Raw genomic sequence first — 25,347 nt, 5'->3', positions numbered from 1 at the left:
GTCAGCAGCCGAAGAGGAGGGTCGTGGCAAGCAGAGTTGGACAGCTCCTCAGACAAGCATGGTTGTGATGCAACTGAAAAAACAGCAGTAGTTGGAGGGAAAGATGAGGACAAGGTGTGTGTGTGTGTGTGTGTGTGTGTGTGTGTGTACGTGTGTCTGTGTGTATGTAGAAAATGGGAAAACCTGGCAGTTTAAATGCTAAAGGGAAGAACCCCATCGAAAGAGATACAACTGTGAACTAGAGAGAGAGAGAGAACCAGAAATGTCTATGTGACATGATGTCAACTAGAAAAAGACATATTCGATACATATGACTGTGACTTCATGAAACTTGTATATGCACTTTAAATACAGCACTATTGAAGCAAAGCAAATAAATAGTTTCCAGATTTTTTGAGACACTTCTGTTAATAATTATCAAAATCACGAGGGGTGCCATCTCTTGAGCCCACGTTATCGCAGACATGGGGCTGGTGCACGTTCACATCTCTCACCTCATCTTCACAGCGGCCCTGTCAAGTGTGTGGCATTGTTCTCATTTGAGACAAAAGAATATTGAACTAAGCCATGAGTTAAGCCTCACGGAGAAAAAATATATTTGCCTGAGGGCGTGCAGGTGACAAGGAGAGGCACCAGGGTTTGAACTTGGGGCTTCCTTGCTCCAGAGCCCAAGCTCTTCCCTCTAATAGGAAGGAAATTAGATGACTTTAGCCCCCCAGACAGTGTCTGTATGTTCTCAGCCTTCAGACAGGAGTTACACTGATAAGGCAACTTCTAGCAGTGTTCACTCTGTCTACTTCTCTGTTTGAAAAAAATTACAAATAAAATGATAGAATTTATTATTCTCATAGTGGATTGCCCGGCTTGTCACCATCAAGATCACTGATACGAGATCACATGTGTGCTTAGTTTGTGGGTTTCTGTGTCGTATACGTGTGTGTGCATATGTGTGTGCGCCTGCAAGTACAATGTGTGTCACGTGTATGTATGCACCTAGAAGTATATCTAGGTCTTACGGGGTGTGAAGCTTATAATTTGGGGGACACAAGTAGGTCTGGGCTCCTCCCAGGAGACTATGCAGGTGAAAGCCTTGAAGCTCAAGTAGCTTCTCAGCAACTCTACTTCTGCACATACATGTGTATACATGAACTATGTATGTATGTGTGAAGATACGTAGAAAAACCAACCAGAGCTGTTGTTCCTTAAACAGTAGCCTTGGCTCCATTGCTTAATACAATAGGAGCACCTTGTACAGTTAGTACTAGGCATTTCTTTTCTGGGAAGACAGAGGAGATGTATCACAAATCAAATGGGCTGAGAATTTTTTGACAGGTGCTTTTGAATTCCAGCCAGTGGTCGTGAGCTAAGTTCAATATGCAGTGCTATAGTCCATGCCCTTTATTTTCAGCAGGTAAATAAATATAACTTATTGTTAAATATCTTTTTTTTAATTCCAGAAATCGGTTTCTTAATACTACTTTTTAGATGTGATCTGTATATACGAACATGTTAAGAGTGTCGCAAGAGAACAGGCTGGGTGTCGAAGGGAATAGGAGGCGGGGGTGGGGGCAGATGGGAAAGGATGGGAGGCCGCCTTTATTTATTTGGAAAACTGTTGTATCTGAGACACATGTTCTGCATCGTTCCAGAGCCAAAACTAGGAACCGAGGTACACGAAATTGCAGGAGAGGCCAGGCTCCAACTCAACAGAACTTCCTATCAACTAGAGCTGTCCAAAAATGGCTTGCGTATGTTAGTGGCCGGCTGCCCATCGCTGGAAGAGCTCAGCCAAAACTACTTCTTGGCAGGGGCTGGGGAGGCAGGGGACTTCTACCGAACACAAGTTTGAGTCGATCAAAGTCACCTCTAGAATCCTTGCTATGGTTGCAAGCTGTTATCGGGTGCATACTGTTACTGCCAACCATGCTTACCCAGGGCATGCACCGTAAGTTGGCTTTTCCCCTATAGCAGGGGTGCCTTTGTGCTAAGCCAGCGCATTCCATGCCTGAGCCCCTGGTTGCTGAGGAAACATGTCTGTGAATGATCTGATCCATGTATGGCCATGCTCTACGGTCTTAGAGTTAAATTTTCACACCCATTAGCCAGCTGTCCCAAGTGGCACTTAGGAATGTTATCTTAGAGGTTCTCATAGTGGGGTTATGGTTTAGGTAAGGAACTGGCAGAGTTCTGCTCAATGCACCCCTACCCTAATTTCTTTTTGCACAGTCAGATAAGAACCTTCTCTGCCTGGCTCCTCTTCTCAGCTTTGGGATGAGAGACAGAAGAAAGCCAGCACAGAAGGCTGGGCAGGTTCTGTGGGCCTGCCCACCATGCCCCGACGGGGGGTGGTGCAGAAGCCAAGATGGGTGAATGGCTTCCATTAATCTTTTCCCTCTCTAGAGGGGGACCATCACCATGCCCATGACCCACACACTCCTTCTTTGTTCTCCCTGTGAGACTGTCTACAGGTCTGCCCTCGGCCACTTTAATAATAACAATAATGACAATGATGGTGGTGAGGACCGTGGCAATCATAAACCAGCTCGTGTTTGCTGAGTAATTACTGTTTGCTGGACGCCGTGATGAGCTCTTTACAGCAATTCCCTCATCCAGTCCTCACACAGCTTCTATGAGGCAGCTGTGAACATGGCCATATTAAAGACCAGGAAACTGAGGCCTACAGAGGGTAAAGAGCATGCACACGGACCAGTCTGACTTCAGAGCATAGACTCTTCCCCTTTCTGCTTCATTGCCTCACTTTCTATATGCACCCAGAGAAATGGAAACACAAAAAAAGAAGTGGCCTGCCCGGTCTTTTAACCACCTCACAGCGGGACTTCTGCAGCCTGGGGGGGTGAGGACCTCCAAGGAGGTGTCAGCATGGAACACATGCACCGCACCTGCCCCAGGTGCTTCGCCACGTTCCCCTTCTTGAACCTCCCCAGCAGACTTCCAAGGTAGATGTTGTTTGCATCTCCCGGGGAAGTTCAGGGACTTGCTCAAGGTCACCTGGTGCAGAGGGGCTGGGGCACAAGCCCAGGCGGCCAGCCGCATCTGTACGTCTGTGCCTTCCCCGCCACATCAGCCCGCCTCTCTTGAACGAACAAAGTTGAACACCCTCACAGACACTAAATTTATATTTCCTGGCCTCCTCTTCCAAAATGGATACACTAATTACTGACCATTTTTTTTAGTAATAGTAATCATCAAGAACACATTTTTCAGTGTTTTCGTTTTCTCTTCTGCGTACTACCGAAATAAAGCATTGCCGAAACCCACAGGATAAAACCCAGCGGGTGCGAGGCCATGTAAATTAAGACAAGTTCAGGAAGACATTACACTAAACCCAAAGCAACAAAGTGTTGATTAGGGACTTATTTTTGTAAGTGATTAAAATATGAATCATTAAAATAGGACCATATTTCAGGCTCTATATTCTCTTCTCATCAGAGACGACATTACCATGACTACTAGGTTCAGATTAGATGGGCTACAAGTCTTCTTAGCTCAAAAAAATGCAGTCGTGTGCACCACAGTTCTACCTTTCACAGAACATTTGTAAAAGTCTGCTCAAACACCTCTGTACCTTCTTGCCCATTCCATTAAAAGGAAATTCCCAAGGGACATGCTTGTCTTCAACTCTTTAAAGTCTTTTTTCTGTATTTCATCATAATAGTAAATAGTATCATGAAGTAATGCTCATGACAACCAAAATTCAAAGTTAGAGGAAGGAGCAGAGTCAAAGCAAAGACACAGGGGTGCCTGGGTGGCTCAGTCAGTTGAGTGTCTGACTTTGGCTCAAGTCATCATCTCACGGTTCGTGAGTTCAAGCCCCATGTGTGGCTCTGTGCTGACAGCACAGAACCTGGATCCTGCTTCAGATTCTGTGTCTCCCATGCTCTCTCTGCCCCTCCCCCACTCACGCTCAGTCTCTCTCGTTCTCAAAAATAAAATAAACATTTAAAAGAAATTTTTAAAAAAGCAAAGATAATAAGGGCACCTCAGGAATCACTTAAAACACAATATCCTCAAACTTTATTTGGTACAGAGGGTTTGCAGAAAGTAATTAATATGGAGTGTTTCTCAGGTTCAGACAGAAAAAAATAACTCAGCAATAGCCCAAAATATGCAGTTAAGTTGTTCATTAAAATATCTGTTAAAAATGGCTAAAATTAGAGACAAAAGCCCATTGTCTGGTGCAATTGTTGACTGCCTGCATATCTGGATGTGGAAGGGCGTAGGGGGACAATCAGAAGCCTGTGGTATTTTAAAGATTCAACACCCACCCCTAACGGGTTTTGAGCACCCACCTGTGTTTTTGAACTTGAATCTAAGCCAAAGGGATGGGATAAGACCTTGACAGGTTTTTCTGGGGGGTTTTTTGGGTTTTGTTTTGCTAATTAACTACTCAGTGGACATTTTAAGAACCAAATAGATCAGAACAGAGGGCCCTATTTCAGACCGGCCTCCGCCATCCTCTTAGAGCGGCTGACATCTTAAAGATGATCTTCTAGAGGCTGTAGAACCTTGGAGCAATGCCTGTGTGTATTTTTAAAGGAGGGGAGCATCCCAGAATGTGCCATTTCTTTATAGGGTATCTTTAATAGTTAGCCCCTCTCACTAGACTTGTGCATTTTTCATACTCATTCTCTTCCCTGTCTGGTGTTGGGATGGGTTTGAAAAGCCTTTTTTTTTATTTGTTTGTTTCCTGTTGGAAGATCTCTGTCAACTATCTATGAATTCCCAATGGAACATTAAAAAATGTCCATACCTAATGACTTCATAATTCTTCTTTGGTTAACCTGAAATGCAAGCAAAGATTGATAGGAAAATATTTTTTGCAAGAATAATAGCAATAAATTGGAATTGTTGAAATGTCCAATAAAGTCCGGTACCTCCCTGTGATGGGCTGTCATTTTGCAGCCAGTGGAGCCATTCAATAATGTGGAGAGAAAAAGAGACCTACAAAACTCTGGTAGAAGCCTGATTCTAACTCCAAAACCATAGGCAGTAACAACAGGACTTCTTTCTCTTAGCAGTAGGATTATAAATAATTCTCGTCTTGTTTTCGGCAATTTTTAAAACTTCTTTTGTATGTTACTTTCATAATTTAAAAAGTCCAACTTAAAAGCGGCCACATGGCTCCGATCTTATGAGTTCCCCCTTGTGCTCCATGAGGTGACCTGCACATCTGGCTGAGCATCATGTCATTAGTCCAGTGCCACCCATAGATCGAAGCTCAGTGTGCTAACTAAACTATTCCCTTTGCTCTAGTTCTCTTTCCCTTTTCTTCCCAGGTGATGTGCTCTATGAACTCCTTCAGCATATTCTGAAGCAGAGGAAACCTCGGATTCTATTCTCGCCCTTCTTCCACCCTGGAAACTCTATACACACACAGCCAGAAGTCCTACTGCATCAGAACCATGAAGAAGGTACCAGAGGAGCCTTTTCTTTCCTTTCATGAGGGTTGGACAATCCAAAAGGTTTCAGTGTTTATTTGATGCATTGTTCCTATTCATGTGATTGGTTCGTCGTTGAACAAACATATACTGAGTGCTCACTTTGTAGAAGACACTGAGGGGAATGCCAAGATGAATGAGATGTAATCTTGGTTCTCTGCAACTCATAACCGAGGTAAAGAAATGAGATTCATAGATACGTATACATTGAAGCACAGCTGTAATAATTGGGGCCATGACGAGAGAGTGGGAGGGGAAATCACATCGAGATGCAAGCATCCGGGGTAGCCTCGTAAAACAGGTGGTTCTAGAGGCTTCCTTGATGGTCCAGTGGATTTCTGATACGCGAGGATGATGTGGGGAGCACTCGCGGCAGAAGAGGTAGGACGGAGTGAACCCCCGGAACAGAGAGCCGTCAGGTGACTTGGGTTATAGAATTTATCTCCCCACCCAGCCTCCAACACAACCAGCCTTCTGTTCTGGAAAATGTCAGACAGTAGAGATTTCTCCCAAATGGAAAATAAATAAACCCTATGAGCCATCACCATGTTTCAATAGTAATCAACACTTAGCTTTTGCAGAGCTAGTCGAAAGAGGTTATATTGGACCCTGAGTGTAGAGGACTTTTATGAAAGAGAGTAATGGGAGTCTTTGAAAATTTGTGAGGAGAGGGTGCTGAAAGCTGGGGGACTCCAACCCTGTGAACTCTGGGGGACCAGGGGTTTGGACACCAGAGGTGGTTTCTTGCAGAGTGCTCAGCCTAAGCTGTGTGCCCAGTGCTCCTCTTCTCTGGTAAGCCCCCGTGGTCATAAAATCATTGGTAGAGGGACACCTGGGTGGCTCAGTCGGTGAGCGTCCGGCTTCGGCTCAGGTCATGATCTCATGGTTTGTGAGTTCAAGCCCCGCGTCAGATTCTGTGCTGACAGCTAGCTCAGAGCCTGGAGCCTGCTTCAGATTCTGTGTCTCCCTCTCTCTCTGACCCTACCCTAATCACGCTGACTCTGTCTGTCTCTCAAAAATCAATTAAATAAATAAATAAGTAAATAAAAAGAAAAAAAGGAAATCATCAGTAGAAAACAAAACAAAACAAAAGGCCAGAATTGATATGTGGTCCTGGACCTTGTTCCAAAACAAGTGTATAGGTGCAGAAATCCATTATTAAAATCTTAATTTGTGCCCTATTCCATTCAACAAGTGGTACCTCGTGCCCCTGAGGGACATTATGTCCATGTTGTTCCCTGCACAGATCAGTTAGATGACAGGTGTGGGGACCCAAAGTAACACTTTTAAATGCGTGCTCTTTTTTTAAGACCTGATTTACGAGGGGCTGAAACTCCTGGTTCCTCAGGGGTATTTCCTTAAATTGATTGGGCATCCTTGAGAGCAGGGCTAATATTTTTGTTTTGTTGTTGGCAAACTAAAAAAAAAATGAGAAGTTATTTGTTTTCATAATTAACACTTTACAAAAGAGAGCCTGACTCTGGGGCGACCAGCCATCCCCTTCCTGGTGCCAAGTACTTCACAGCAGGGCCCCTTGCTTTCCTGATGGAGAGTAATGAGTGTTTCTTGCATGTTCCCTGTCTGTTTCTCTCTCGTCCTTTCTTCCTTCAGCTTTACTCTGGCTTAATTTAGCAGCTGCCTCCCCCTCCTCCAACAATTCGGGTTCTCCGTTCTTTTGCTCTTCCTGCCTTGTACATTTCCGGCTTGTATCATCTCCAGAAGCTATTCCAGAGAGGAGGAGGTGGGTTTACTGAAGCTTGACATTAAGGCAAGAATCGAATTACCTAGCTTGCCTCTTCAGATACAAAAGGTGCGGGATGGGCTTCTTTTTTTTTCCCCTCCCCTTCCTTTCTCTCCTGTACTCATTATTAAAAAAAAAAAAAAATCCCATTTGGAATTCCTATTCTTCTTTTTATTCCCAAATGTGATTGGAGGCTTAATGGTCCCTCCTCACAATCCTTGTCCTTTCTCCTTGGTCTGATTTGACTCAGAAGTTGGTGTCTTTGATGTTGTTCTTATTTGCCGGGGCTAATCAATAGAGAAAGCCGGGCTTACCTCCCTCTCAGAGCTGTCGCCAGGCCAAGTAAGTACTGACGCACCGCTGCATATACTGTAATGAGCTGTGCTCTCTCAAGTGTTACACTGGCGGTGGTGGCGACTCAGTAGGTAAAAGAATGGAGTTAATGAGACCAAGGTCAAGGTCAAGGTGATGAGCTCTGCCTCAGACCCAGCTCTTAAAAGTAGGGTGTTCTCAGAGACCGCTCAGTAAAGCCGTCAGCCAGGAAACAACACCGGAGGGCACGTGCCCGTTCAGACGCAGGGCATTCTCTCCAGTGAAGAGGTGGGCACCCGAGAAGGACAGGTCAGGTCTTTGTCAGATGGTATCAAATGAGAAGAGCCCTACAAGGCATGGAGGTGATGTGAAGAGGCTGCCTGTCCCCAGACTGCTGCTGGTAACAAGGAGAGCTTTTAGAGAGGGGAATGGACTAGTACAAGTTCCCACCTCCAAACACCTCCCACCTCGTTCCCTTTTCTCCACCAAAAAGAAAAACACATCCAGCTCAGCAAGAATGATAACTGTCAGACTCACTTATGAATGGTCAAATACTAAAATAGACATCTATCTGTTAACACACAGATCTGGTTCTGGAAAAAAATAGAGGATCTAAAGTGAAATTCTACATAGCGAATACTCTAACCCCCAATGATCTATTTCACATAATTGGGAATACAGTCCTTTGTAAAAGTATGTTGCTATTAACTCGACACAGAGATAATATGACAGAATGGAAGGACAACAGGGATATTCCAGAGGAGAACCGATCGGCCCCTCGACAGCCTGACACAGTGAGGCACACAGAATGAGGCTCAAAGACAGTATTTCATTCACACACACACCCTCCCCCCTCAACTGCACCTCATCGCTGCCACCGACTTTACCAATTCAGACATTCATCATTTCACAATGGGAATTGATATCACCGTACAAACAGATCTTGTTGAAGCTAGCAACTGTTCCCCACAGATCGCCCATGTGAGTACATGACATTGAAACCACCCCCGGTAGCTGTGGGGCAGTGGCAGAAGCTAGGAGGTTGGTGTTATGGCTCCAGTGTTCCCCTCCAGGCCCTGAAGGGAGAGGTGGGCCATGATACCACTTTCAGTTGGGGAAAGCAGTTCCCCGATGTCCTCCTAGGTCTAGAGAGCTAGCATTGCCACTCTCTTCCCCTGTTTACTTACGAGAAGGGAACACAGCATTATACATTGTAATTTCTCACCTGTAGTTCACACTGACAGCGAGACAGGACTCCGCCAGCAAGGGTGCCGGGCAATGGGTATAAGCCAGGACCACCCCAGACAAGCCAGCACGCATGGTCAGCTCAGATAAAATTTTTGAAAGGACAGGATTTAGGAGTCAGGAAACCAGGCCCTAATACTCTATCCTGCCAAAGCTTAAGGGCTGAATTACTCTTCTCTGGCCCTCAGTTTCCCGTCGTAAGACAGGGATTCCCCTGAATAGTCTCAGATCTCCTATACTCTCAAATCCTACATTCCCTCCAAAGTCTGGGTCTCCCTGGGTGATAAGAAGATGACTAAGACACATGCTCGACCTTCAGGGCCTTGGGCAACTAAAATCCAGAAATGTGTCCTGCTTGGCATTGCTCAGAAACAGTTGAACATCCTTTCTGTCTTCACTTGTCTCACCTTATCAAGAACTGCTGATAATATTACCCCTCTTAGTGGCACACCAAGAGTAGCACTGTTCCTTTATCACATGACGAAAGACGCAGTTCAAGTGGATTCCTTTTCTTTGATTATTGTGACTCATTGTACCTGCATGCTCTGAATGAGTTAGGTGTTAGGTAGATCGTGATGTAGGAAGGAGACAGACCAAAACCCGATAGCACTTCTTTCACCAAAACCAGGAGGTAACACATCTTCAGAAATGTCAAGTCAGCACATGGTGATAAAATAACTTTATTTGGCCACACACAGTTATAGCAACTTCTTTTGACACCTTGGGTTCTAAAATCAGTTAACTTTTAGCTTCTATGGAGTAATTAAAAGAAAGGCTTCATCCCAAAGTGTATATCCAATGGCCAGTAGGCCTTTGGTGGTAAAACTGCTTAAATAGTGAGTCCCTAAAAGCTCAGGGAGCAATATCAAATGTGTTTCCAGCTGGGCCAGTCTCCAAATGAGGCTCTGCAGAGTCACCCCCATAGGGCTGGCTCTGCACAAGTCTGTAGAGACAAGGAACAAGATTTGTGTTTATCACATGATCTCATCCAGTAACCCCTCTGGGCATCTTCTGATACTTCCAGCTCAGTAGCAGCCCCCCCATCCCCTGCCCCATCTCAGAGAGTGGGAGGTGATTTTTAATCATTTTAATTTAAAAATTTTTAATGTTTATTCATTATTGAGAAAGACACACAGAGAATGTGAGCAAGGGAGGGGCAGAGAGAGAAGGAGACGCAGAATCTGAAGCAGGCTCCAGGCTCTGTGCTGTCAGCGCATAGCCCAGCGGAGGACTCGAACTCCTGAATTGCAAGATCATGACCTGAGCCGAAGTCGGACGCTTAACCAACTGAGCCACCTAGGTGCCCCTAATCCCTTTAATTGGAAAACATTCACACATGCAGGGCTGTGATTGTTTCTGTAACAGTGGACACCATTTTAAGACACAAGTTTTGCTCTGGAGCAACTTTGTCACCAGGTGAGAAATTGAAAGTGTCGGAACAGTTGACCTCAATTTTCCATACAGTCAGCACATGGTGATGGCCCAGAGAAAGGAGAGAAGTCATTTCTTTGTGCGGAGTGAAGGGGGTGGCATGCATTCTGAGATAGCCCAAAGATTTTCATTTATGTGATTGCTCTATGGCAAGAAATGTTTCCCCTCCCACCCCAATCGCCTCTACCACCAAATCTAAGTGCCCAAAGACTGCTCAGGAGGAAGGAAATCTTACACAAATCTAATGAGATAATTAAAGATGATAAGGTCTGTGAATCTGCTTCAGAGTGACAAAATAGTAGCTGACGTTTATTGGGTCCTTGCTGAGTCCAAGCCCTGTTCTAAGCTCTTATGTGTCTAAACCATTTCATCTTCACAACTACCCTATAAAGAAGGTAATGTTATCCCCACTAGATGGATGAGCAAATAGAGGCTAAGAGCCTCCAGATTACACAGCTCCCAAGTACCCTGGGTCTGCTTAGCTCTGATGCCTGTATTCATTCCATTGCAGCCTGAACAAGCTAACCAAATAACATTTTCATTCATGTATTTTGCACCCATTAATTCCTAGAGACAAGACCAAAGCTGGAGCGATGAGTAGAATGGGGGAGACCAGGTCCCCTGACTGGGGTAGAGTATGGCAGGTGCCAGCAAGCCAGCCTATAACTTTTCCGCCTCACGGTGCTTGAAAATCAAAACACACAAACAAAAAGGTCAAAGATGACTTCTGAGACACCACTGTATGTCTGCAACTCATCATATTCGGGCTGCGCTAAGCCACTATAGATCGTTGACTGCCTCCGAATGAATGGACTTAGCAGGAAGAACATCCCCCAGCCTGTGAGAAATGTGGGTCCGGAATCAGGCACTGGCTTCTGAGAGCAGAAGTGCTGGCTTCATCCCTCTTGGGAACCAGCCCTTTGGTGCCATGGATCCCTGGGAGCTGGCCCCTCAGGGTAGGGCTAGATAAAATTTTTAGCTGAGCCAGCCATCTATTCCTAGTTGCTGTAAAAACTTCCCCGATTCTCTGGTCTTGCTGGAACTGTGTTGATGAGATTAAGGTGACAGGGAGTCCACCCGGCTGGGGCTTGACATCTCTGCTAATCCTGTAATGCTTGCTGGAGGCAGAGAGCACAATAGTGGTGGTGGGTGTGCACCCTGGATCCCCACCATCTGGGTTCAGACCCCAGCTCCCCCGCGTAATTACCAGCTGTGTGAGTTTAGGCAAGTTACTTTCCTTGCCTCTCCGTTTCCAGCTGTAAAAGGAGGATAATGGCAGTACCCGTTGATATGACCGAGATTAAGTTAAGCTGGGAAATGCCATTAGAACAAGAGCTATCCCTCAGTAAATGAATCTCTGTGGAGATTCCTTACCACTTTTGGTTGGGGTTTTTATTTTCTTCCTTCCTTTTGTAAACCTAAAAAATGCTTGTGATAAAATACACATAACATCATCTCAGTCATTTTTAAGCCGTTCTAGGCCGTTTTACATGCCGTTGGTAGTGTTCAGCATGTTCACATCGTTGTGCAGGTTCGGGTTTTTCTCCACCTCCATTCCCAGCCGTCCTAACCATTCCGGTTATTGTGACTGAACGCACTCTCTGCGGACACCAGGTCCGCACCCCGAACACCAGAAGGGCCTTGCTGCCTTCCTGCAGAACAGCTCACAGGTGCACCGGGTCCCCTCTGTTACATTCTGTGTGAAAATACATTTAAAATGCCAACTTCAGTTGCTCTCGGGGCGCACATTTTTGGAAATGAGTGGTGTTTATACTTTGTTACCTCATAGTTCCTGGCACGTGGTCCGTCCTCCGTGACCCTTTGGGGACCCTCCAGCTGTCTCCTCTCACAGAGGTTAAACTGTAAGATGAACCTCTTGTGGCCCTTTCAATTCTTTGATTCTTGGATCTGGCTGGAGACAATGAGGTTCCACCAGAGGAAGACAAGCAAATCTTGACTTAATTGTCCCCGGGACATCAGGGAACACCTTTTCCCCTTCGCCTCCTCATTCCACTCTTCCCTTAACTCCTCCTCCCCCTCTCTGAGGGCCCCTGTGTCCTGCTTTGCTTCCTATATTTCAGAGGCTGGGGCAGTGTGACCTTTTACCCTCTGACCCTTGTCCCCTGAAGCAACATTTGATTGTGATGGGAAAGTGTGGAGCCCTGGCGTGGTGCACAGAGCCTCCTCATCAGTCTGGATCATCAGTCTCCTTCAGAGAGGATCCGTCGCTCACCTTCCCCCCCTCCTCTGGCATCCTCTAGTCATGTGGAGGGCTAGCTGCCTCTGTTAAGCCAGAAACTTTAGCTAGCACAAGAGATCCCTAATATGCATGACTAACTCTCCCCATGTAGCCAGGAAGTTTTCAAGAAACTTCCTCTTACCCCTAGGGAAGGGCTCTCTGAGCTCTTTGAGATAAGGGGACCAGGACGTCGGGGGTTCACCACCAGAGCAGGAAGCCCTCTGTTGTCTTGCTCTTTCCCCTCTCCAGCACTCTGGCTTATCTCTGTGCCATCCTGACCCCTTCCCTATAAATGATCCACAAGCTTTACCCCACAGGTCTAATTGGCTCATTTGAAACTTGACCCCGCTGATCTCTTCATTCACTTCTTTGGTGCAGCTTTATTGAGACCAAGGCTGGCCGACTGGCCTGTGTGTCACCTGTGCCGAGCCACTCACTGGGCAGAGGCTAGCCTGTTTGGAGGCTCTCCCACCCCCAGGCAATAAAGATTAAGCCTCAGAGTCCTACATGTCACCTACTTTGTGTTTTCTTTCAGCCTCTTTTCAGCAAGTGCTTATAAAACTCTGGGAGCTCACATAGGATTCATTGTTTACGACGCGCGCATCTGCATGCCGTACACTCCACACGAGGGTGGTTTTCTGCTCGGGCCCTTCAGTGACCGTTGAAACTTGTTGAGGTGAATAGACTGAAATGGGCAGGTGGAGGTCAGTGGAGAGGCTCAGTGGAACCTTCTGAAAAGGAAGGGGTGGGGGGTATCTTAGTCCAGTACTTAGGTCCACCATAACCAAGTACCACAGATGGGGTGGCTGAACCACCCAGTGTTTCTGGAAGCTAGAAGTCCAAGATCAAGGTGAGGGCAGGATGGTTCCTTCTGAGGGCTGGGAGGGAAAGTCTGTTTTGTGCCTCTCTCTTAGCTTCTGGTGGTCAGCGGCCACCTTGGGTGTTCCTTGACTGGTAGATCTCTGCCTTCATCTTCACATGGCAAGCGCCCGCTGGGTGCATTGATTCATAATTCAGTACCTATAACCTTTTGCTGTGTTTTTTTTGTGTGTCTTCTTTCTCCATTCAAGTATTCTATCCTTAAGAGCAAGGATCACTTTTCCTTACTCTTTGCATCCAAGACTCTACTTAAAATATGGTTGGCATCACTGAAGGTTCTGTGGTTCAACACATAGTTTGTAATTGCTGTGTGGCAAAACAATCCCCTTCTGATCATGGAATCTGTGCCTCTCTATTATGTCCAAATTCTCCTTTTCATAAGGATACCAGTCCTATTGGATTGGGGACACCTCCCCCCGCCCCATTCTAATATAACGTTATCTTAAGTAATGACATCTGCAATGACCCTATTTCTAAATTAGGTCACATCCTGAGGCAGTAGGGGTTGAGACTTCAATATATGCATCAAGGGGAAAAGAGACAGGCAGCACAGTTCAACCCATAACGGGGTGACAGACCCTGTAGGAAATCTATTTCGAATACCACCTGAAGACCAAGAGCACTTAATCTCTACCTCTTTGTATCATATATGTTTCCTACTAATCTTTTGCAAAGTTCTGCTGGGAAGTGGTTCCTTCCAAAAGAACGTGGAACACAGTGGACTGAGGCTGATTGAGTGAGTCACCTGCTGGGCCTGTTGATTTGCATCTCATTGACTAACTTCTCTTACCACCATCCGTGGCCTTGCGAAAGCATGGTGGTGGAAATGTCATCCTGGTGTGTGAGTTAGAATCTTGAGCTTTGCTGCATCCTGGACATTTCCTACTTCATGCCTCTGACTTTTAACCTAAGGCAGTTTGCATTGATTTGTCTCAAGTTTACTAGTTATTCATTATTTATAACATGATTAAACTGGGTCACATTTTGATGAATTTCAAATAGACAAACTTTTCTAGTAAGTAAAAGGAAAGAAGACAAGGAAAGAAATCAGACCTTTTTTTGTACTTATCACATTTAAAGTCTTAATTTATTTGGGGCCATTTGGTGGTAGAAAGGGATCATCTGTATCTAAAAGAGGTCTGCAGAGAGAAAGGTTTGGGACTAGAAAACACTTTTAACCAGGATGGGTTCCCCACCAGTCTTTGGTTGTCCCCACCCCTTTCCCTCCATGCCCACACTGACTAATTTTGTGTGGCTTTCTTGCGCATTTTCCTCCCATATCAAGACCTTCAGAACGAGGGTAATGTGGATAATTTCCCAGCTCTCCAGCTGGGCAGTTCACCAAGAACAAACCCAGACATCAAGGCCAGACCAAAAAAATCTTCTTGTTTTAGACAGAAGACTCCTACATCTGGGGGATTTAATGCACCCACTGTCCGCTCTGTGCATTTCCTGTGTCCGGAGCTTCTCTGCCTGCCGGCTCTGGTCTCAGAAGTTTCCATACCCTGCTGCCAACTTATAATAACAGGGGCAGCAGGCGGCAGGGTAGGAGTGTCAGAGCCTACTCCATACGTGGGCGCGTGCTTTGCAAACTGAAACAAAGCTTGGAAGGGCTTATTGCTGGCCTTTCAGCCTTGACAGTGGCTGTGCCCAGACCACCAGGAGCCTGGAATTAAATACCCTTGGATCCAGTTCTCTACCATTAATGTTATCAACTTCATCAAGTACTTCCTCTTTGAGTGGTGTCTGCAGAGAAATAAATAAATCAAGCTCCTCCAAGTCCTGTTCCTGCCTGGACCCGGAGTCAAAAGTAAAATCTACTTTGGATTATCCAGAGCACTGTCTCTCTCCTCCATTGTTCCCAGATCTGGGCAGGAACAGAGAGTGAAATCTCTCCAGGACATTACATCAGTTCCTCTTTTACCCTTGGCATGAAAATTCTTCCTCTCATAGTCCACCCAGACTTCCTAAGGCTTGCCCCGAGCTCACACCCATGCACTGAGCCTTGAAGCCCAAGACATCAAAGAAAGCCTGCAGGTGACCAGACTTCTGGCCAACGCCTGTATCTGTTTTGAAATTTGTAAGACAGGAAATGGACTCAGGAAATAGGGTTTTTTGGTACATGGTCTTCATCATCCTTAGGTATTTTTAAACCTTAATAAGCTTTTAAGTGAAGGGAGAAAATGGCATTTTGAAGAAAATGCACAAAACTTCAAACTGGAACTGTCTTAAGTAGTTTTTATCAAGATCGTGTTCTGTGACAGAGAAGAGATAAATTCATCTTTGTGGACAGCAGAGTTGAGATTTGTGTTAGTTATGAAAGGAATACTTGCCTCATCCCTGAAACATCTCAGGTCATTTTATCATGCTAATAATCCAGCCATTAAAATGAACTCTGTGGGCCTAATCAGTGAAGTACCGTGTAAGCGTTTATTTGCATTTGGGTTAAAGTGAAGAATTTAGTACTGGTTTTCCCAATGTGTATCCTTGCAAGGTTGACTAAGTACTTAAAAAAGCAAACACAGGGGCACCTGGGTGGCTCAGTGGGTTAGGCATCCAGCTCTTGGTTTCACCTCAGGTCATGATCTCATAGTTTCATGAATTGGGGCTCTGCATCAGGCTCTGCACTGTCAAAATCCCTTCTTGGGATTATCTCTCTCCTTCTCTCTCTATCCCTTCCCTTCTTGTGTTGTCTCTGTCTCTCTCAAAATAAATAAATAAAACTTAAAAAAAAACTTTTTATAGTAGAAAATATCAAGCTTACACAAAATTAGAGAGAATTACTTAATGAGCCACCATACCCACCAGGAGTTTCAATAATGACCTCATGACCAATCTTGTTTCCTCTGTGGCCCACCTACTCTCTGCTTCACCATTTCAAATTAATTTAAAGCAAATTCCAGTATTTATTTTTCATCTGTAAATGTATCAATAGAAGTCTGAAACGATAAGGACTCTTTATCAAATCATAATCACAAAACCATCACATCACCGGAAGAAAACTCACAGTTCTTCAATATCATCAAATATCTTATTAATGTTCACAATTTTCCCCAACCATCTCAAAGATGTTTTTACCATTTCCTTGAATCAGAATCCAAGCAAGGGTCTATACATTGCAGGTAGTTTATGTGTCTCTAAGTCTCTTTGAATCTATAGGTCTCTATCCATACTTTTCTTATGCACATGCTTGAGCACTTTCTCTCTCTCTGGGTATTTAAAAAAAGAAGTTATCCATAATTAGTACAACTTCCCCTGTGTACATAGTATATCTTTTTTTCTCCCCTCTGGTTGCTTTTGAGATGTTCTCTTTCTCTTTGGTTTTTAGCAGTTTGTGATATGCCTGGGTGTAACTTTTGTATTTATCCTGCTTGGTATTTGCTAAGCATCTTGGATCTTTAAGTTATTGTTGTTACCAAATTTGGGGACCATTTGGTCATTATGCTTTTGCGGTGGTGGGATGGGTGGGCACCTAACGCTTTCTGTTCTCTCTTTGAATTCCAGCTACATATCCATTAGACCATTTGATATTTTCCCACAGGTTACTGAGGATCCATTTGTTTATTTGGTTTTGTTTTTAATTTTTATTGATCTGTCTTCAAATTTACTAACACTTTCTTCTGTTATCTCTAATCTGCTGTTAAGTCCATCTAGTCCAATCTTTCAGATACTGTATTGTTCAATACTAGAATTTTTTTTTACAGTTTCCATTTCTCTTCTGAAATTCTCCATCTGTTATATCTCCTTACGACCATCATTTCCTTCAAGTGCTTACACTTATTTCTAATAGCTCCTTTAAGCTTCTTTTTTTTGCTAATACTAACATCTAGATTATCTCAGAGTCTGCTTCTGTTGACTGCCTTTCCTCTTGATTATGGGTCACGTTTTTCTGGTTTTCTTCATATGTCCAGAACATCTTTATTGAATACTGGACATTATACATGATACAGTGCAGAGATTCTAGATTATGTTACATTCCTCTGAAGAATGTTGATGTTTGTTCTAGCAGGTAAATGACTAGCCAGTCACTTTGAATTTGTGGAGACTTGGTCTTGCATTTGGTTAGGGCAGATCCATTTCAGCTTTGCCTTTAGCCCTCAAGAAAATCCCTTTGTTCTGGAACAGAGTCCTTACTCCTAAGATGTGGCTGTTCTGGGCTAAAAAACAGCCTGAGGTGTTTACAGAGCTTCTGTTGCTAGGACTCAAATTCTGAATTCTGTCTCCACTACAGGGGCTAGTAACCAACATTCCTGCTCTTATCTTTCAGCCATACGGCTATTGCTTTTCACTGAACTATTTCGAAATCCCACTCCCCCCCCCACCCCCACACGTGCTATTCAGGAGCACATGTGAAGGATTTGAGGGAACTTTATGTGCCAATTTAGTGGCTACTCCCCCTGAGGCTCTCTCCTTTATGAGATTTGCTTTCTCAATTTTTGGCCATTCTGGCAGCTCCACACTCTATTCCCTGATAGATTACACAACTTCTGGTTCACTTTCTACCTGCCCCCTGCTACATAGACTAGGGAGGACCCACAGGGCTACATAACTTTAGATCTCACTTGTGCAGTTCTCTTCTTTCAAGAGTAAAATCCCCTTCAGTGTTCTCCAGTACCTTCAAATAACTTTTACAAATGTTCCATCATTTCTATATGTAGGAAGGTTAGTTGGATACAAGCCACCCTGTCATTACTGAAACTGGAATGTGCTTCTCCTGTATTATAGAAAGGTGGTGGCATACCAAATACTTCGCCTGGCTTTGCATACCTAATCATAGAGCCTGGAGACCAGTCCTTAGCAGAATGTTGACACACCCCTCATTCTGTTTTATAGCTGTGTGGTCCTCCATTGTTTAGAAATATAGTATAATTTCTTTAAAATTTTTTATGTTTGTTTATATTTGAGAGAGAGTGCAAGCAGAGAAGGCGCAGAGAGAGAGAGAGACACAGAACCTGAAGCAGGCTCCAGGCTCTGAGCTATCATCACAGAGCCCAATGTGGGGCTCGAAATCATGGACTGCAAGATCATGACTTGAGCTGAAGTCAGACACTCCACCGGTTGAGCCACCCAGGCGCCCCAGAGATACAGTATAATTTATTAAGCCAGTCTCCTATTGATAGATATTCCAACAAGTAAGCACTTTTAGATGCATGGCAGCAGGCTATAAATTAGTTACAAAATAAACCCTTTGCCTTCAAGCAGATGTTCTTTTAGTGATCGTGAACAATATTTCTTTCATTCACCTTCTCCTTTAATGGAGATCTAGAGGAATCCCCATTTTTCTGTTAATCCAATGTAAAACTTAAACACACTGCCACCTCAGTCTCTGTTTATTAACCCTCTCAGAGTCCTAGCTCCCCTTTTTATGTTCTTCATGTAGATATTACCATAATGGACAAAGGAGATATCTTTGACTTGCTTTACTTAGAATCATGGACAAATCTCTGACCACACCAAGGACCTGAAAGTGTGTGTATCCTTCTGGTGAAACAGCTCTGGGAACAGATATGGCCAGAGAGACCTCATGACGATGAGTATGAGGCACTCTAGAAAGTTCCATTTTGGTAGGCACATTTTGTTCTCTTCCCATAAGCAGAGACTCATAAACCCCCGTGTGCTGCTCCATCCCTCAGCCCAGACCACAGAACTACTTCTGTTGCTGAGTTGTGTACTCTTCAGATGCTGTCCCTGCTCTCAAATATCACCAGCTTGAAAGTTCAAGTGGGATGGGGTGGAGGCACCATTGGGGTGCCCATCCCTCCTTTTCCTTCCTTACCTCTAGCTATCTCTGAGCAGTTATGGGGTCTGTGCACCCAGAAACAAAATGATCCTGGGCTGGCTCAGTCGGTTAAGCTTCTGACTTCGGCTCAGGTCATGATCTCATGGTTCATGGGTTTAAGACCCACATCAGGCTCGGTGCTGACAGCTCAGAGCCTGGAGCCTGTCTTCGGATTCTGTGTCTCCCTCTCTCTCTGCCCCTCCCCTGCTAATGCTGTCTCTCTCTCTTTCTCTGTCTTTCTCAAAAATAAATAAACATTAAAAAAAATTTTTTTAAGAGACAAAACAATCCTAAATCTTCTTTCAAGTACAAGATTGTCATTCCGTAAATCAGGCCCACTGTCCATGCTTAGAGCAGGTTTTGATATAACTTTTTTCCCTGGTTTCTATATAACAAAGTGGAAGGTATTGTAATGGCTGCCTAGGTCCTAGAATCTTACCAGAGTCTGGGTCTAATTCCCTAACTGGGTCTATGTCTTTGAGTAAGTTGCTGAATTTCTTTATGCCTCCTTTTTGCCTCCTGTAAATTGGAGTAATGGCATTAGCATCTCCTACTTAGGAATGTTATATGTTTTAAATAATATAATATAGTACCAAGGATATAGGAACAGCTTTAGTAGTAGGATTGTAGTATCATTAACATTAACACCAACACCAACGTCCCAGAAGTAGCAAATACATAAATTAAGTGATGAAAATGAACGCCAGTGGAAGTGTCTAGAAAGAAACCCTTTGGGCCCCAAAAGCCACATCGAAGAGTCATGTAACAATAAGCTAAAGAACACAAGTTTGGCTTCTTTGTGTTTATAAGCCACCAGTAAGTGGCTAATGAAATGCTATGGACATTCTTAGTCTGTCTAGTGTAGGAAAAGAATTTCAAGCATGTGCATTTTAATTGTTTTTGTTTTTAATTTTTTAATATTTATTTATTATTTTTGAGAGAGAGAGAGAGAGAGAGAGAGAGAGAGAGAGAGAGCAGGGGAGGGGCAGAGAGAGGAGACACAGAATCTGAAGGCTCCAGGCTCTGAGCTGTCAGCACAGAGCCGGAGGCAGATCTTGAACCCACTAACCGTGAGATCATGACCTGAGCCAAAGTTGGCCACTCAACCGACGAGCCACCCAGGGGCCCCTTTAACTGTTTTTTTAAGCAGCGAAAAGGACACTCCGTATCCAGGGACGAAAGGGGCTGCCCATTGCACACACAGGCCCCCACTCACTACCTTTAGAACTGCACCGGGTCCCTCTCCTGACAACTCACCGGGGTCAGTGACTGTCTCTCCCTCTGCTCCGCAGATAACTGTGTCCAGAGGACCCCGCGGCCTCCGGTGGAGAACGTGCACCACAACCCCCCCACCATTGAACTGTTGCACCGGTCTAGATCACCCGTCACAGCCAACCACCGGCCTTCTCCCGACCCCGAGCAGCGGCCCCTGCGGTCCCCCCTGGACAACATGATCCGCCGCCTCTCCCCAGCCGAGAGGGCCCAGGGGCCGAGGCTCCACCAGGAGAACAACCACCAGGAGTCCTACCCCCTGTCAGTGTCTCCCATGGAGAATAACCACTGCCCACCGTCCTCCGAGCCCCACCAGAAGCCATCGAGCCCCCGGCAGGAGAGCACCCGTGTGATCCAGCTGATGCCCAGTCCCATCATGCACCCTTTGATCCTCAACCCTCGGCACTCCGTGGATTTCAAACAGTCCAGGCTCTCTGAGGACGGGCTGCACAGGGAAGGGAAGCCCATCAACCTCTCCCATCGGGAAGACCTGGCGTACATGAACCACATCATGGTCTCGGTCTCCCCGCCCGAGGAGCACGCCATGCCCATTGGGAGAATAGCAGGTAGGTGAGCACACCCCTTCACAGCCACTCCAGCCTCAGGAGGCCGGCTGGCGAGCCCCGCTGCCTCCCAGCCTTGCAGTGGGCCTCGCTCGGCCCCCAATTAGGTGCCCTCAAAGGTTCTGCGAGGGCTGGGGAGGCGTCTGCCTGAGTCAAGTGAAATCCCTAATGGGCTAGTTAATGAGCCACTGGGATGGAGGAGTTAATGAGCCTCAGAAATGTTAAGAAACAAATGTCCTACGTCCAGCTTACAAGGAGAGTCACATCAGAATCATGGCTAAGCGAAAACATTTAAAATAAAAGGTTTATGAGCATGCTAATGGCCCTGTCTTGAAGTTTCCAGCAGCTAATTAATGACCAGACACAGCAGAAAGAACCTTTGTCTCAGATTCAGACCTATAATTCCCTCCTCTGGGCAGTAACTCATTGTAGCCTTCACCTTGGGAGAAGGTGGGAGAGAAAAACACGATTGTGGTGTTGGAGGCAGGTGCTGGGTCATTTGGACAGAGGAGGCCACTTTCGAATTCTTCCACTTTTATGATGACAAGTCCAAATTTGCTTCCCTCAGACAAGAAACCAGTAGAAGCCAGTGGGAAAAAAATTGACACATTGTATTGTGCTAGTCTGCCCGTAAATCATCCCCCAGACACTTAGTCCTCCTACCACTTGGCAGGGGCAGCTCTTCTCCTAGAGCGTCCCTGCATTCAGGAGACTGATGCTGAGGACCTACTATGCCCAGATAAATGCACTAGGAAGTAGGGGGCCGCAGAGCTGATTGAACACAATTGTTTCCTCAAGGAATTTAATGTTTCCTGACAGAGACAGATGTGAAAATCACTAAGCTGTGAGGCACAGTGAAATCAATCTAGGTCCTATTCGTTCAGCACACAGCACTTACTGCGTGCCGACTGTGTGCTAGGATAATTAAGTGCTGTGGAAGCAAACCAGAGAGAAGGTGCATTTTTGACTGAAGGAACTGCAGAAGGCTTTGCAGAGAGATAGCTCAGGGTTGAAGGGGACTGTGGGTTCAGTAGTGGGAGGGAGGCACAGAGGCAGGAGAAGTTAGAGCTGGTCAGGGAAAGCCGAGAAATGCCCCCTTCTTCCGTGAGCTCTCCCCCAGGAGGGAGCTCCAGCTGAGCCCTAGAATAGAGCCACGCTCCTGGCAGCGTGACTGCAGAGTCCTACAGGCTACGTCAACTGCCTCTGCCTTGCCGCTTTGTCCCTTTTTTATTTAAATCATTTGTTTCTAAATTTTCCCCTGGCTCCATGTGCACCTTCAGTGTTGCCTCAGTGTCACTGTCACAAATCATTTACATGAGGAGTGTTGAATCAAGATAGTGACAGGGCAACGAAATAGGACTAACGTTCGAAAAACTACGAAAAATGAAATATCTGTGTCTGGGACTTGATTCCCACAGCACTGTGGCGAAGCATGGGGGCATGGACATCAAATAAGGCGAGCTGTGAGCTGATGGCTGTGATGGACACAACAGGGATTCACATTATCTTTTTCTCTACCTTTACGTATGTGTGTGTATATGTTTTAATCTAAAAAAACTCGTGAAAGGAAAAAAATAGGGGATTTATAAAGAAGCAAAGGGGCTTAAGCAAAACATGTGAATTTCCCCAGATGATTGGAAAAAGAGGACGGGGTCAGTATGTTACTGGGAAGCACATAAACGACCTGTCTTGTGCTTCCCAGGCCAGACCTTTCTTGCCTACACATAACTTTGTGTCTTATTTCTTGCACAGTCTTTACAGCAGTACTGGACATTTTGCAGATACTTTCTACTTGTTTATAATTCTCCGGGTAGCTCTTAGAAGCAGCTTATTACTCCTGTATTCATTTTATAGGGAAAGTCATTTGGACCAGGGAAGCCACAGAGGAAACAGAGCCCCAGAGAAGGAAAGGTCAAATAGGGGTTGGGTCACAGGGTCAACAAAGCACTCGCTTTGTGCCGCTGGCTGCTGTTGGTAGCGCTGCCCTCGTGGAACCTGCTTCCCCAGGACTATCCGTCCTGTCCCCCTGCGCTGTCACACTATCTTATCACAGACTTCCCAGGAATCTAAGATAAGCCCATCCTTCAAGAAAGTTAAATGATTTAGGCTGGTGGAGTTATTTTTCCCCTGTGTAATAGGTTTATACATTTTAAAATATTAGTCTCTTAGAAATTGCGCTACTATTTTTTTACATCTTATTCCTAAACATCAGAATTGATTGGTGATGGAGGTAGTCTCATTACTAAGACATGCCATGGAATATCATACCAGCCCAGCAATGAACCTGGGTACTCACGGATGCCCTTGTCTCTCTCCAGAACACAAGAGGGGAGTCTATGCTTTCCTTTAAGACCCTAGAAAGTCAGAATAGGCACATAAAATAACCCTAGGGCGCAGACCCTTTGGGGAATGTGTTAACTCCTTCGGTATGACAGAGTCTCTAAAATTATTCATTATTAATTGGCTCTACTAATATACTCGAAAGTTTAAAACTCTCCAGATGAGCTAACTTAACCAAATCCAGGATCCACTGATTTGACTGAAAGTCACTGTTTTTTGCAAGGGTGAAATGAGAGGGTTGGAAAGTGTACAGTCGAACACTTCATCTTGATTCTAACCCTCTGAAGCGAACTCATGAGGGCTCGGTGCCCCTTAGTTTCTCTTGGGATATCCCCATCTCTTCTCTCCTGTCCTCCTAGTGTCTTTTTGAACTACTCAGATCCTTGAAAAATTCTGATTCTTAGGGGCCGAACTCACTGGGTAATTCCTGTATACAATGTGGCATTACTGAACAGTCATAAAAATTCTTCATATCTGTAGAGCAGATGTTGAATGCGAAAGCTTAGTTCCTGAAGCTTTCTAAATGAGCACAGCACAGAAAGAAATGAAGGTGCTGCTGAATGCCACACTGACGAATGCCATTGCCAGAGGGTATGAATGGAAGCACTGCTTATGAACGGGAATCAAAAAGGGAAGCCAAATTCCCGTCCATTCAGGTGTCATTTGCTCAAGTACTTTGGGATTTATGTATGTGGACACTTTCTGTGTTTGAGGCACTGGACTGCATTTATGGGGACGGGGTGTTCAGGGAGGTCTAACATGCAACCTTGAAAAATCTTGAAAAAGCTGAATGCCTTTGGCTATCAGTGTCGTGTGTGGGGTCTTTGAAGGACCCCCGATAAGTACTATAGGAGTCAGAGTCGGGTGTTAGGGAAGGCTTTGCGGACAGGCTGTCTTTCAGCTGGCCTTATGCATGCTTAGAATATGAATGAAGTGAAGATTAGAAAAAGAGAGGTCATTCCAGATGGAGACAAGTCCAGAGCAAGGTAAGGCCCAGTATACTTCTTCTATTTCAGGTAGAAATATAAATTGAGGAACCCAAGTCCGTTAAAAATCTATCATATTTCATCATTTTTTTTCTCACTTTCTAATATCACTGAATTGGGATTTTATCTTACAATTTAGATGTGGCCTGCAAAGCTATGATAGTTTACTTAGGTATTGGCCTTATAGAAGAATTAAAATAATAAAAGGAATGTAGGAGGTGGTCAACAGCTTAAATACAAACCACAAATTAGATCTATTTAAATATAGCATGTAGCTTATCTTTAAAGGTATCACTTCTTTTTCAGAAAGACTGTTGAGGCTCATAAGTTAGAATAGCTAGACTTTATGGGAGGGGATTTAATATGGAACAGAGTGAGCCAATACCCCTGGGTTCAAACTTTTTATTGAATAGCTAACCGGGTAACATATAAACAGTATATAATTCTTTTTAAAAATTTTTAACATTTATTCAATTTTGAGAGTAAGGGAGACAGAGTGTGAGCAGAGGAGGGGCAGAGAGAGAGAGGGAGACACAGAATCTGAAGCAGGCTCCAGGCTCTGCGCTGTCAGCACAGAGCCCAACGCAGGGCTCGAACTCATGAACCACGAGATCATGACCTGAGCTGAAGTCGGATGCTCAACTGACTGAGCCACCCCAGCACCCCCAAATTGCTTCTTCTTTCTGGGCTTAGTTTCTATTTGTGTTATGCTCACAAAAAAGTTGCTTGGTGGGTGCGCTAGGACATAGGGGGTTGGGGCAGCATCTGTGAACCTTCTAGCACTTTTCTCAGCCCATGAAAGTTTTACTGGCCTGTGCCTTGCCAATGTGTTTCATATCCAGAGAGTATATTGGCAGTGAGCACCGTAAGGTGATATCCCTATGGGCCAGGCATTTTCCTGGCTGATAGGGGATAGCATGTCTAAATCCAGGTGTAGCCCTGGTGATGCCGTAAGACATGTGTTTGGTATATATTGACACTCCTTGTTAGAACTTGGTGATTTCAAAACTAGAAGGGTCTTTTATAGATGAAGAAACTGAGATTCAGACACATCCAGAGTCCGGCCTTGAGCTTCGTCCAGTGTCCTTTCCAACAGCCATG

The 25,347-nt window shown here is 44.9% G+C and overlaps 1 protein-coding gene across 7 annotated transcripts in view; it reads left to right on the top strand.

The window, feature by feature from the left end:
• ETV6 (ETS variant 6) overlaps positions 1 to 25,347 on the top strand; it is a 245,253-nt gene that overhangs the window by 204,835 nt on the left and 15,071 nt on the right. For all 7 annotated transcript variants that reach the window (XM_029955009.1, XM_029955006.1, XM_029955005.1 and 4 more), the window contains 2 exons: positions 5,298 to 5,432; positions 20,378 to 20,923. In XM_029955009.1, the coding sequence (XP_029810869.1) occupies positions 5,298 to 5,432; positions 20,378 to 20,923 (681 nt within the window). The remainder of the gene's footprint in view (positions 1 to 5,297; positions 5,433 to 20,377; positions 20,924 to 25,347) is intronic.

The sequence above is a fragment of the Suricata suricatta genome, chromosome 10 (assembly GCF_006229205.1).
Source record: "Suricata suricatta isolate VVHF042 chromosome 10, meerkat_22Aug2017_6uvM2_HiC, whole genome shotgun sequence".
NCBI classification, from domain to species: domain Eukaryota; kingdom Metazoa; phylum Chordata; class Mammalia; order Carnivora; family Herpestidae; genus Suricata; species Suricata suricatta.
The sequence above is the reverse complement of the archived record's forward strand: the minus strand, read 5'-3'. Positions and strand labels throughout refer to the sequence as shown.